At 43.7% G+C, this 13,916-nt stretch overlaps 2 protein-coding genes across 3 annotated transcripts in view; both read left to right on the top strand.

Moving 5' to 3' along the window:
• The window catches only part of LOC310756499 (vomeronasal type-2 receptor 26-like), a 52,667-nt gene that overhangs the window by 24,530 nt on the left and 14,221 nt on the right, over positions 1-13,916 (top strand). The window lies entirely within an intron of this gene.
• Positions 847-13,058, top strand: LOC310756510 (vomeronasal type-2 receptor 26-like). Its single transcript, XM_083600709.1, has 6 exons — positions 847-1,217; positions 2,908-3,199; positions 3,610-4,413; positions 9,410-9,637; positions 10,831-10,957; positions 11,891-13,058. Exons 1-6 carry the CDS (start codon positions 1,003-1,005, stop codon positions 12,799-12,801), a joined length of 2,577 nt encoding a protein of 858 aa, XP_083456835.1. The 5' UTR covers positions 847-1,002; the 3' UTR covers positions 12,802-13,058.

Raw genomic sequence — 13,916 nt, 5'->3', positions numbered from 1 at the left:
GCGACGGGGTGAGCTCCCGTTGCTGGGTCCCTGCTTCTGCCAACCTAGCAGTTCAAAAACACGTCAAAGTGCAAGTAGATAAATAGGTACCGCTCCGGCGGGAAGGTAAATGGTGTTTCCGTGTGTTGCTCTGGTTCGCCAGAAGCTGCTTAGTCATGCTGGCCACATGACCCCGAAGAAGTATGCCGGCTCCCTCGGCCAGTAAAGCGAGATGAGCGCTGCAACCCCAGAGTCGGCCACGACTGGACCTAATGGTCAGGGGGCCCTTTACCTTTACCTATGCATGCACACGAAAGCTCATACCAATAGCAAACTTAGTCGGTCTCTAAGGTGCTACTGGAAGGATTTTTTTTTTATTTTGTTTCAGCTGCTAACTGAGACACTTTTAAAAGACACATGATTTCCAGAATCAGAGGCTGCATATCTCGGAATGTCAGTTGCTGGGATCAACTCTACTGCCATCAGCTTGGGTGGATCCCAGAAATGTCTGATTGGCCACTGGGTGCAACAAGATACTGCATTGGATTAAGCTTTGAACTGAACCAGCAGCAGGACTCTTCTAATGCTCTTGTCAGCAGCAAAGTTCATGCCAAACTCTCACTCACCACAAGTGACCCATGTCAAACTTTGGAGCAGTGACTTTGATTCCTCCCAAACATGTTTATCTCCAACTCTGCTCCTGCCCCTCAGGCCACACAGAGACTTCAGGTTGTTGCAGAGATGAACTTCCTTCCCCTTATAATGATCAACATCATAGTGATTTATTCTGCCTTGTTCCTGAGGGGAAAGTTGATGCACAGAAGATCACCTGTATCAGAGACAGACTGAGTCAAGACTGACAGTAAGAACGGTGGGATACATCTGTGTGAGGTTTAATGGCTCTGAAGCTATCGCTGAGCACTACCCATATTGGATAAATAAGAGTTTTTTTGGCTTCTTCTGATGTAGCTGGCTATGGGGGAGAGAGGAACACTCACAAGAGAGGTGTAGCAATCAGTCAGAATGAGATCCCAGATGCTGATGCTGCTCATTTTGCTTGAATCCTGTAGACACCTGAAGGCTAAATGCCCCTTGAATCCAATCCGGGAAGGAATCAAAGCACAGAATTATTTCCAGACTGGCGACTTCCTCATTGGCGGGATAATATCTCCAAATTGGTTTTCTCTACAACTTCCATACATCTTTTCGCAGCCCCCATTAACTAGGTTTAAGGATGAGTAAGTAATTATATGCAGAAGGACATCACGTTTTTCTACTGCACCCCAATGGCTCCTATTTCACCCCAATAGGGAAATAGTCTCCATTTTAGGGGTGAGGACTCTGTGGTCTTCCAGATGTTGCAGGACTACAGCTCCCATCACCCCGGATCACTGGCCATGCTGGCAGGAGCTGAAGGGAACTTGACACCAGCTAGTGGGTTGCATGTTCCCAGATGTGCTCTATTTTTATCTTCTGTGCTGCTGTGTTGCTTGCTGAAGAACACAAGTGTATAAATGAACCTGATGAGGCATCAAAATGATTCACTGAATGATCACACCTGCATTCATGAGATGAGTGGAACACTGGAGAAAATCCTACTTTGTGTTCCTGGTATGCAGGTGTATGGGAAATAGCACTTTCTGAACACTTGACCCAATGCAGCAGAGTTTTTAATGGACTGGTAAATAAAGCCAAATTTTTAAGCATGTGGTTGTTCTTTACAGATCACATTAAGAAGCCAGCACAATTATTGCAACACCCTATAACATATGTATCTCTATGTAGAGGGCTAATTAACCAGTGAGCCTATTATGTATGTACATTAAGGTTACTTCCAATGACATACACTCCAGGTGTTGTGTTTGATGTTCATGTTAAGTTTATGGTGTTACTGTTGAAAACCAAAACAAAACATATTTAAACAGACAAAACAGAGGTCTTTTATGCTGATATTTGGGAAGGCATTTGATTCCATCCCTTCCCTGTCTGAAATAACCTCCAAGAAGATATCAGCAGAATTAGTGTCTGCGACTGCCCTTGCAATGAGATTGAACAGTTCCCAGAGGGAGAAATATGAATGACAAGGAAGCTATCCTTTTGGATGAAATGAAATTATTTCAACCTGGAACTACACAAGAAGCCCCCCTCTGATGCAGAATAAGAGACGCAATTGCAAGCTTAGCCAAGTTCAGTGCTTCTGGGGAATTAATTTGGCTCCAGGGACTTTTTCCTGCTTAACTCCCCCAGCAGCAATCCACATTCCTAAGATTTCCCCCTCACTACTGCGCCAGACACCTGAATTCACTTGCACATGAGAGACGGAAGAAAATCCATCCTTCTGATGGTTTGTTTCACAGAAAGACTGGTTGAAACTGACCTTTATCAAATAACAGCCCAATCCGAATCATGCCTATTGAAAATAAGCCATACTAATCAAATAGAGCTTCTAAACAGACTTAGCTCTCCATTGCAGTTGGCTCCTTATGCAACTCCTTTGAAGCAGCCAATACTAGCCTTAGCAGCCATGTCCCCATATTTCTCACACATTCGGAAAAAAGAATGTCTTCTTCATTTTCCTTCTCTAAAGATGTGTGCTTCTCCTCTTGAGAAATCCTTATATTTTAATTCTTAGGTGGCAAATGGATTTTCATCTTGTAAGAAGGATATGTCTCTTCTCACCCTTCAAACAAACATACAGACTAGAGTTCGCATATTGTGACAAGTGAAAATCCAAACAAAAAGATTTATTGGCAAAGTTTTTGAGTTATTTTAAAGGAAATTCCAGCGATTTCCACCCGGACACTGTTTCCAACTGCCGTCTTCCTTCTATGTCCGTATGGCAGCCCTAATGCAGACCATTAATAGGGAATCAACTACTATTTATTTTCATTAAGTGGTGAATGGTTTTAATTGATTGATTTCTTACAGTATGCCGAGTAGGTTGTTCTGGCATATCTTGTCCTTCTTGTTCACCATCCAAGAGATCAACCGGGATCCCAGGCTCTTACCCAACATCACTCTCGGCTACAGCCTCTATGAGAACTATTACAATGCAAGGATCACTTCTGATGCCATGCTAGACCTGCTTGCAGGTGGGGAAAGCAATATTCCAAACTATCACTGTGGAAAATGGAATAATATCTTGGCTGTTCTTGAAGGAGCCAATTCCATCATCTCCAAAGTGATTTCAACCACGTCAGGCATGTACAAAATCCCACAGGTATGAAGGGTGGGGCATGGAGGGACACAAAAGAGGTTCAGCAGCAAAATAAATTCTCATTATCGTAAGCTGAGTCAAAAAGAGGCATCAAAGAGGGAGAAAATCCTGAGCTATGTTAAGCTAGATAGCTCAGTTGGTTAGAGTGCGGTGCTGCCAACGTCAAGGTTGCGGGCTTGATCCCCGTATGGGACAGCTGCATTGCAGGGGGGAGGACAAGATGAACCTCAATGTAGCTTCCAACTCTACGATTCCATGATTCTTCAATACAGAGACTTTGCTAGGTTTGCAACTGCCCAAAGTTTCAAAATCAGTCCTGGTCAGCACAATATTTGTTAGGTTTTAAATATTTCAGGCTAATCCTGTACTTTGCTCTGAAAATGAAACACTATACTTTTTCTTCCCCACTCCAGATCAGTTATGGTTTTGTATCTGGGGTTCTTGATGAGAACACCAAAGTTCCTTTTGTCTACCGTACGGTCCCCAATGAAGAAGTTCAGTACATGGCGATTGTAGAGTTCCTCCAGCATTTTGGATGGACGTGGATCGGCCTCTTTGCTTCAGAGAATGAGAATGGAGAAAAGTTCTTGAGTGCCTTAACATCTCTGATGGCCAGCAATGGAATCTGTGTTGCCTTTTCAGTAAGACTACCAGAAAAGAATGAACATGAGAGGTTCACACGAAGTGAATTAATTGCCCTACGGAGACAGACCAATGTATTCCTTTACTATGCAAGTAATTATTTGGGATTGGCTTTCATCATAGTATTACAGCAAAAACTCAGGAACCATATTGGGCCAAAAGTATGGCTCACAACAGCTTTTCAAGACATTGACATGAATTTGTCTTATGGTCCCAAGTACTTGAAGTATATCCATGGTTCATTCTCCTTTGTAATGAAGACCAAAATAAGGAGCAAATGTGACGTCTGTAGACCAGAGTCCCATTATCTTAATCATGTGTGGCAAAAAGTATTTAGCTGTTCATACTCAAAGCACGTTCCCGCTGTGAGAGGTTGGACAAGATGCAGACATGTGGAGAATCTGGAGGTGCCGCCTGAAGAGGAGCTGCATAGTGTTCTGTCTCAAGACAGCCACAGAACATACTTCAGTGTCCAAATCATGGCACATGCTTTAAATGTTGCCTGTTCATCCAGATCAAAGCAGATGGCGGGTGGAGGAGACCAGTTGGCATGTCAAAGGCTACAGCCATGGCAGGTATTTCCTTTCCCTTTCTAGAAATCAAAGATCTTTCTACCAACTCTACAATAATCATTCTCATTGATTTAGACACGAATGCAACAGTGAGGAAAAGGTTTTTGTTTTATTTCTTTATTTAGATTCTTTTTTTAGGCTCCTGCTGGAAGATATATATACATTGTGTATTTCATAAAGTATCAAGGTGGTCTACTGCAACAAAAAACATAAGAGCACATAATAAAACCATAAGAAGCCAAAACAAGGTAAAAGCAGACGTCCCTCCACCTGGAGGGTGTCTGTTTAGTCTTGCCAGTAGGAGAAGTTGGTTGTACTCCCTATGAGAAGATGTTTGGTAAGAAACCTTATGTCAAGCACATGAGAATCTTTGGTTCTGACATGTGGGTACACACCCCACAGAGCAGCAAGCTTGAAAAGCATGGGGCACATGGTTTGTTCATGGGGTACGAAAAAGGTGCATACAGGGTATGGATGACTGACTCTAAGACCATTAGGTTCACAAAGTGTTGAGTACAATCCTAAGGGGAGGGGGATGTGGGAATTTTCCAGAGTTACCCAGAGGAAGATGAAGATGATGTGAAAAAAGCAGATAATGTTGAGGAAGAAGAGGAAGCTGAGGATGATGGTGATGATGATCAGAGTTCGGATTCCAGCTCAGTGGGCAGCGCTGCTGCTGGTGTCAGCAACAGTGATGACACAGCAGACTGTTGTTGTTGTTGTTTAGTCGTTTAGTCGTGTCCGACTCTTTGTGACCCCATGGACCAGAGCACGCCAGGCACTTCTGTCTTCCACTGCCTCCCGCAGTTTGGTTAGACTCATGTTTGTAGCTTCGAGAACACTGTCCAACCATCTTGTCCTCTGTCGTCCCCTTCTCCTTGTGCCCTCAATCTTTCCCAACATCAGGGTCTTTTCCAGGGAGTCTTCTCTTCTCATGAGGTGGCCAAAGTATTGGAGCCTCAGCTTCAGGATCTGTCCTTCCAGTGAGCACTCAGGGCTGATCTCCTTCAGAATGGATATGTTTGATCTTCTTGCAGTCCATGGGACTCTCAAGAGTCTCCTCCAGCACCATAATTCAAAAGCATCAATTCTTCGGCGATCAGCCTTCTTTATGGTCCAGCTCTCACTTCCATACATCACTACTGGGAAAACCATGGCTTTAACTATACGGACCTTTATTGGCAAGGTGATGTCTCTGCTTTTTAAGATGCTGTCTAGGTTTGCCATCGCCTTTCTCCCAAGGAGCAGGCGTCTTTTAATTTCGTGACTGCTGTCACCATCTGCAGTGATCATGGAGCCCAAGAAGGTAAAATCTCTCACTGCCTCCATTTCTCCCATCACTGGGTGATGGGCCCAGTGGCCCTGATCTTCGTTTTTTTGATGTTGAGCTTTAGACCGTATTTTGCACTCTCCTCTTTCACCCTCATTAAAAGGTTCTTTAATTCCTCCTCACTTTCTGCCATCAAGGTTGTGTCATCTGCATATCTGAGGTTGTTGATATTTCTTCTGGCGATCTTAATTCCGTCTTGGGATTCATCCAGCTCAGCCTTTCACATGATGAATTCTGCATATAAGTTAAATAAGCAGGGAGACAATATACAGCCTTGCCGTACTCCTTTCCCAATTTTGAACCAATCAGTAGTTCCATATCCAGTTCTAACTTTAGCTTCTTGTCCCACATAGAGATTTCTCATGAGACAGATGAGGTGATCAGGCACTCCCATTTCTTTAAGAACTTGCCATAGTTTGCTGTGGTCCACACAGTCAAAGGCTTTTGCATAGTCAATGAAGCAGAAGTAGATGTCTTTCTGGAACTCTCTAGCTTTCTCCATAATCCAGCGCATGTTTGCAATTTGGTCTCTGGTTCCTCTGCCCCTTCGAAATCCAGCTTGCACTTCTGGGAGTTCTCGGTCCACATACTGCTTAAGCCTGCCTTGTAGAATTTTAAGCATAACCTTGCTAGCGTGTGAAATGAGTGCAGTTGTGGGGTAGTTGGAGCAGTCTTTGGCACTGCCCTTCTTTGGGATTGGGATGTAGACTGATCTTCTCCAATCCTCTGGCCACTGCTGAGTTTTCCAAATTTGCTGGCATATTGAGTGTAGCACCTTAACAGCATCATCTTTTAAAATTTTAAATAGTTCAGCTGGAATATCATCACTTCCACTGGCCTTGTTATTAGCAGTGCTTTCTAAGGCCCATTAGACTTCACTCTCCAGGATGTCTGGCTCAAGGTCAGCAACCACACTACCTGGGGTATACGAGACATCCATTTCTTTCTGGTATAGTTCCTCTGTGTATTCTTGCCACCTCTTCTTGATGTCTTCTGCTTCTGTTAGGTCCTTTCCACTTTTGTCTTTTATTATGGAAATCTTTGTACGAAATGTTCCTTTCATATCTCCAATTTTCTTGAACAGATCTCTGGTTTTTCCCATTCTATTATTTTCCTCTATTTCTTTGCATTGCTCGTTTAAGAAGGCCTTCTTGTCTCTCCTTGCTGTTTTTTGGAAATCTGCATTCAATTTCCTGTATCTTTCACTATCTCCCTCACATTTTGCTTGCCTTCTCTCCCCCGCTATTTGTAAGGCCTTGTTGGACAGCCACTTTGCTTTGACAACTCAGAGAATAACTTGAATAACTCAGAGAAGCTATGAGCTATGCCGTGCAGGGCCACCCAAGATGGACAGGTCATAGTGGAGAGTTTTGACCAAACGTGATCCACCTGGAGCAGGAACTGGCAAGCCACTCCAGTATCCCTGCCAAGAAAACTCCATGGACAAAGACAACAGACACAGCAGACTACAAGAGCGCAAAGGCCTCAGTCAGACCATCTGATGCGTCTGACAATGAACTGGAAGAACCACTGTTCACCATTGGCCACTTTTCTCCAAAGAAGGAGGAGATGAATGAAGAAGACTTGCATCTAGTACGCAGATCTGAAAGGGCCACAAAAGACAAACCTCCAAAGAGATTTGCTGATGAGTTTGCTAAGACAGCAACTGCTGTTCTTAGTAGCTCAGAGAAGGGGTGGGAACCTTCAAGCTTCAAAGAGGTTCAGGAGTTAACCTCTAAAGATGCTGAGCCTTGGCTTAATGCCATGAAGGCTGAAGTTGATTCCTTGAATAGGAACCAAACTTGGAAGCTGGTACCGGTAGTCCCAGGAATGAGACTGGTTGGCAGCAAATGGGTCTTCAAGGCCAAGACAGACCAGAATGGCAAGGCTGTCAGACACAAAGCCAGATTGGTTGCCAGAGGTTTTTCACAGGTACCAGGACAGGATTACCACGAGACCTACTCACCCACCGTCAAGTATGAGAGCATTCGGCTAATGCTCAAGATTGCTGCAGAGGAGAAACTGCACATTTCCCATCACAACGTTAATACAGCTTTTTTGTACAGGGATTTGGGGGAGGAGCTGTATATGCTTCCACCTGACGGGATGCAGATACAGAAGGGAATGGTCTGTAAACTACGGAAGTCCTTATATGGTCTCAAGCAGAGTGCCAGGTGTTGGAACACGAAAGTCACCGAGACATTGCTTTCTCTAGGTTTTCACCAAGGCAAAGCTGATCCATGTGTGTTTGTCAAGGAGGAGGGGCAAAACAAACTGTATTGTTTATGTTTTGTTGATGATCTTCTGATGTTTTGGAAGAATCAGGCTTTGTACCAAAGCACCCTAGCTCAGCTGAAGGAGCACTTTGACATGAAGGATCTTGGTGAGGTATCCAACTATCTTTCTCTGCAGGTGGAGAGGGACCAAGCAGGTAATTTTCTGGTACACCAAACACAGAAAATTGCTGATGTATTAACCAGGTTGAATTTGGTTGATGCAAACCCAGCAGACACAGGTGACAGGTTACCAGGTAGATAGTACTGCTGAAGCATTTTCTGACACTACACTGTACAGATGCATTCTAGGCAAGCTGAATTTCATTGCTAGATGTTCAAGACCTGACATAGCTGTAAGCACCTACCTGCTTAGCAGACATGCCAACAATCCTACTGTTCAGGATTGGAAAGCTCTGAAGCGCATAGCCCGCTATTTGAAAGGGACTTTGCACTACAGGCTGAGGTTCACCAGTCAGAAGACTGGAGGTCTTAAAATCTTTTCAGATGCTAGTTTTGGAAGTGACACCACGGATGGTACAAGCACTTCTGGAGTATTCTACATGTACAACCACTGTCTGTTTGACTGGCTGTGCAAGAAGCAGACAACAGTAAGCCTACGTTCCTGTGAAGCAGAACTCAATGCTCTGTCATTTTCACTCATGGATTGTGAATGGTTGATGCAACTGTTTCAGGACATCAGAGTTTCTGTGAAGTGTCCTATACAAGTGTATCAAGACAATAGATCCTGTTTGGCTTTGCTGAACTCAGAGAGTTGCAAGCAAAGAACCAAATACTTGCAGATTAAGCTACATCGTGCGAGAGAGTGTATTCAGAAAGGACTCATTCAGATGTCCTACATGGCAGGAAATGAAATTCCTGCTGATCTGTTGTCTAAGGTTGTTAACAGAGAACAACTTAAGCTTTATGTACAGAGGTTGCAATTGGGTTGAACCACAGGTACTACAGGTTACACGGAAAGGGGGAGGATGTTAGGATATTTCCGTTCCACCTTAAAAAGGGAGCAGGCTGTTGTTTGAGTCACAGCCTGCGTACTTCCGGCTCACAGGAAGTTTCTGTTTTTCTATATAGCTTTCGTTTTCTCTCTGTGCCTCGACACGCAGGCAGGCAGTCATGTTTTTCATTTGTTCTGATACCGTCCACCTGGACTATTTAGTTTTGCCAGTAGGAGAAGTTGTGGCAGAACAGGAGTTTTGAGTTCCAAGGAAGCAGGGATGAGGCATCTAAAATGCTTTCTAAGTTCAGGTGTTTAGTCCTCCGTAGATTCCAACGAGGCCAGGTATGCCAGGACTTTGGAGCTCAAAGGGAGCAGGGATGAGATGTCCAAAATGCTTTGAAATGCTTTGAAATGCTGGTGTTTTCCCTGTCATTCCAGCTTCACCCTTTCTTAAGAGAAACCCGGTTGTTGAACACTTCCATGGGCGGACTATATTTGGGTGAGAATGGGGAGCTGCCAATCATGTTTGATATTGAGAATTGGGTGGTGCTTCCCAATGAGTCTTGTGTTAGAGTGAAAATTGGGAGTATAGAGAGAGAGGCATCCACTGACTTCAAGCTCGCCATTAACCCAGAAGCTATTGTGTGGCCCAAGTGGTTCAACCAGGTAAGAGCCCCTTTATTCCACATGATACACATGAAGATCTAGTAATCTGTCGAATCTTTCCAAGAGGAATTCAAATATAATCTTTTGGAAGTTTGGCTGATGCTTTCATTATAATTATTATTATAAAGTAAATTATTAAATGTGAATCATGCTCTTCATGTGCAAATACACATGCACATGTATGTATGTATGTATGTCTGCATGCATGTATGTTTGTATGTATGTAATTTTTTCATTTATTGTGGGAGCCTTTTTTGTGGAACCTGATTGAGCTTCACAATATGGTCCATGGTAAATCCAGCAACAGAAAAATTCCTTTGGTGCCCGCCTTCCCTGGATGCCCTAAGCACGTACTTATTTTGCTAAATGGCTAATCCAGCCCGGCCCTGCGAGATCTCATTATTATTATTAGACTGTGCCTCAGTCCAGTTGTTCAAAGACCTATGTATTGATACTCTTTTCAGTACATTTCCAAGCACAATTCAAAGTGTTGGCGCTGACCTTTAAAGGCCTAAACCGCCTCAGCCCAGTATATCTGAAGGAGTGTCTCCACCCCCATCGTTCAGCCCAGACACTGAGGTCCAGCTCTGAGGGCCTTCTGGCGGTTCCCTCCCTGCAAGAAGTGAGGTTACAGGGAACAAGGCAGAGGGCCTTCTCGGTAGTGGTGCCTGCCCAGTGGAACGCCCTCCCATCAGATGTTAAGGAAATAAACAACTACCTGACTTTTATAAGACATCTGAAGGTAGCCCTGTTTAGGGAAGCTCTTAAAGATAGATGTTTTAATGTATATCTATTGTTGGAAGCCACCCAGAGTGGCTGGGGAAAGCCAGCCAGATGGGTGGGGTATAAATAAATTATTATTGTTATTGTTTAAAAAGCAAACACAGTAGGGAGGCTTCCGTTCTACATTAAGCATAGGAGCCAACTCCTAGGAACCGTGGGGGCTTTGGCCCCCACAATAAATTATTAGAGGGGACTGGGGACCCATAAAGTTGATGGGCATCGATTATGTGTTGTGCGGCTTACCTGGGTCCCCACAATATTTTATTCAAGTTGGCACCCCTGACATCAAGGGTGCTTTCTTGTGGGACTGGAGACCCTGCTGGGTTCTTTCCAGACTTGCTGAGTGAGTTCCATATGCACAAATATTGCTGACACTTCTCCTTAATGTGCCATCTTTTCTTTATGGCTAGACTGTGCCTCACGCCAGGTGTACCAAAAGGTGTCGCCCAGGATATGCCAAGGTGGTTCAAGAAGACAAGCCGGTTTGCTGCTACGCTTGTGTTCCGTGTGCGGAAGGGACCACATCTACACAGGAAGGTGGGTGAAGTCACAGGAGATGGAATTGGTTGGGAAAATATGAATAGGGCAACATATTGGCCAGAAACTTTCTGTGAAGATTCAAAAGACATATTTGGATGCAGATCCTTACTTGATTTCTTCATTTTTAACTCCCTTCCAGGAATCTCTGGGATGGAAATTGGGTTCAGCCTGCCCTACCCATATGGCACAGCTTTGCCTATTTTATACCAAGCCTTCTAGGATCAGAGAACCAGAACCAGCCTCACAAAAGTGAATTAAATATGTCTTCAAAATAAACGAAAAATAGTGAAAATAGCTAATATTTATTTAAAATAGAGAAAGCATGTAGCAGCTTGGAAGAGAGGAGTTCAAGGATATTAAAAATAAATAAATCATAAGTTGTGTGTCTTTGTTTCTCAGTTTGATCCTTTTACATGGTTTGTATGTTTTGTGGTATTTTATTCATTGTGACTTGCTATTTTTTATTGATTATAGATTAATAATTCTTTATTGTACATGATAAGTGTAAGCTGTTAATCATTTGCTGATATGAAATATTACTGTTTACTATTCCTTAGCATTAATATTGAATATTTTTGAATTTTGCTTTATTTGATATGTTGTTTATTTTAAAGTTATGCTTTTATTATGTCTTTTTGTGTGTGTATTACGTCTGTGATCTTTGCTGTCTATTTCGTAGTTTTTTCAGTTTGTAACCCTCCTTCTGCATAGCAATATAGAAAGGCAGTATACAAATTAAAAGCGAAATGAAATATGGAAATGAAGTAGTGTTACTGCCAGAAAACTATCGCATAAGGAAATGCACCAAAAAGCTTCCCTTTCTTACAATACATTCTCATTTTCTGATATCTCCCATATGAGTGCATTTCTCGACATGTAATAGGATGTGTCTGTAAGCAAAGCCAAAGCCATTCTTTTTCTCCTCCTCAGATGCAGAGCGTTGCACCAAATGTCCAGAAGAACAATATCCAAACAAGGACCGAGATCACTGCATTCCGAGGATTATCACCTTCCTATCATATAAACAATATTTGGGGATTCTCCTGACTTCTTTGGCTCTCTTCCTATCCTTAACCACAGGCTTTGTTGTAGGGATCTTCATTAAATACAAGGAAACTCCCATAGTCAAAGCCAACAACAGGGACCTCTCCTACCTCCTCCTTGTCTCTCTCCTGCTGTCCTTCTTGTCCTCCTTCCTCTTCATTGGCCGTCCCAGGAAAGTCACCTGCCTCCTTCGACAAACGGCCTTCAGCACCATCTTCTCAGTTGCTGTATCCTCTTTGCTGTCCAAAACCATCATGGTGGTGCTGGCCTTCCTGGCCACAAAGCCAGGGAACAGGGTGAGGAGATGGTTAGGGAAAAGTCTGGCCAACTCCATTGTCATTTGCTGTTCCAGTGTCCAAATGGTCATTTGCATCATTTGGCTGTGTATCTCTCCCCCATTCCCAGACTCTGACAAGCATTCCCAGGCTGGAGAGAACACCCTGCAATGCAATGAAGGGTCTGTTTCCATGTTTTATGCTGCCCTGGGTTACATGGGCTTCCTGGCCGCCATCTGCTTCACGGTGGCTTTCTTGGCCAGGAAGCTGCCTGGGGCCTTCAATGAAGCCAAGCTGATCACCTTCAGCATGCTGGTCTTCTGCAGCGTTTGGGTCTCCTTTGTGCCCACCTACCTGAGCACAAAGGGGAAATACATGGTAGCTGTGCAGATCTTCTCTATCTTGGCTTCTAGTGCTGGGCTTCTGGGCTGCATCTTCATTCCCAAATGCTACATTCTTGTGCTGAGGCCTGATCTGAACACAAAGGAACACCTGGCCACAAAAACTAATGTTGTTGCCTGATTCTTAACATATTTATAACTGTTTTCCTCCACAGAGTTGCCTTGGGAATTAATGTTTCTCCTTAGATAAAGTTTGCTCATTTTTAATTCATCTTGAATGATGAAAGGGAAGCATTGGATCACATGACTGGAGAGTTTCTGGACATACAACTTTTAGGGATAACCCTACCTGTAGTGTTACACGGAGTACAGCCTCCCTCTTCATACATAATTACCTTTCTCTACCATATCCAGTTTGTACTTTGACATGACCCACCTTCCTTTCTTCCTGAGTTCATAAACGAAGCCTAAAGAATAACTTACTGTAACTTGAAATTCTGCTTCTAGCATTAAAATCAGCAACTGAAAAATGGAATCTCACTTGAGTGTATTAATGTTTGAGGAAACCTCCAGAAGGCCCTTGGAGCTGGACCTCAGTATCTGGTCTGGACGATTGGTATGGAGACGCTCCTCTAGATATACAGGGCTAATGTCATTTAGGGTTTTCAAGGTTGGCATCAACAAATGAATGTGACAGCTGTCTGTTTGGTGGGGGTGAAAGGGGCACCACGATAGCTGGAGCCAGAGTCAATGATGGAGAAGAACCACCACTTGTAAGTAACAAGGCAGGTGAGTGGTGGGGGCATGAAGGCAGGTTGAGATTGGTGGGGTAGTCCCCACTCACCCCCATGGAGCAGACCTCTCACTTATTTGCACTGAGCTTCTGGAGAAGGGCAGGATCCATCCTTTTTGTCTCCCTCTCTTATATAGCACCAGCACTCATAGACATCCAATGAATCGGAAGGTTGGGAGATTGAGAGCAAACAAAATATTGAATCATGCAGTGCATAGTTACTTCCCCCAAATGCCAGTCGCTGGTGACCAGTGCCTGGCAAGGCCCATTGCTTTCATGCCCTGCTTGTGAGCTTCTCAGCAATGTCTGATAGGCCACTGTGTTGCAGGACTAGATGGGAGTTTGGACTAACACAGCAGGGCTGTTCTTAGCAAAGTTCAAGCCAAACTCATGCCCAAAATGCAAGTGACTCATGTTGCAGTTTGAAGGCACATCTGTGATTTGGTGTAAACATATTTTTCCCCAGCTCTGTCATTGCTCCTTGAACCATATAGAGATCCCAA

Source organism: Podarcis filfolensis (assembly GCF_964270895.1).
Source record: "Podarcis filfolensis genome assembly, chromosome: 2".
Taxonomy (NCBI): Eukaryota; Metazoa; Chordata; class Lepidosauria; order Squamata; family Lacertidae; genus Podarcis; species Podarcis filfolensis.
This window is presented reverse-complemented; position numbering and strand designations above follow the sequence as displayed.

Coding starts and splice junctions, on each gene's coding strand:
- LOC310756510 (XM_083600709.1), top strand. CDS start 1,003: ATGAGATCCCAGATGCTGATGCTGCTCATTTTGCTTGAATCCTGTAGA. Junction 3,200..3,609: donor GCATGTACAAAATCCCACAG/GTATGAAGGGTG, acceptor TCCCCACTCCAG/ATCAGTTATGGTTTTGTATC. Junction 10,958..11,890: donor GACCACATCTACACAGGAAG/GTGGGTGAAGTC, acceptor TCTCCTCCTCAG/ATGCAGAGCGTTGCACCAAA.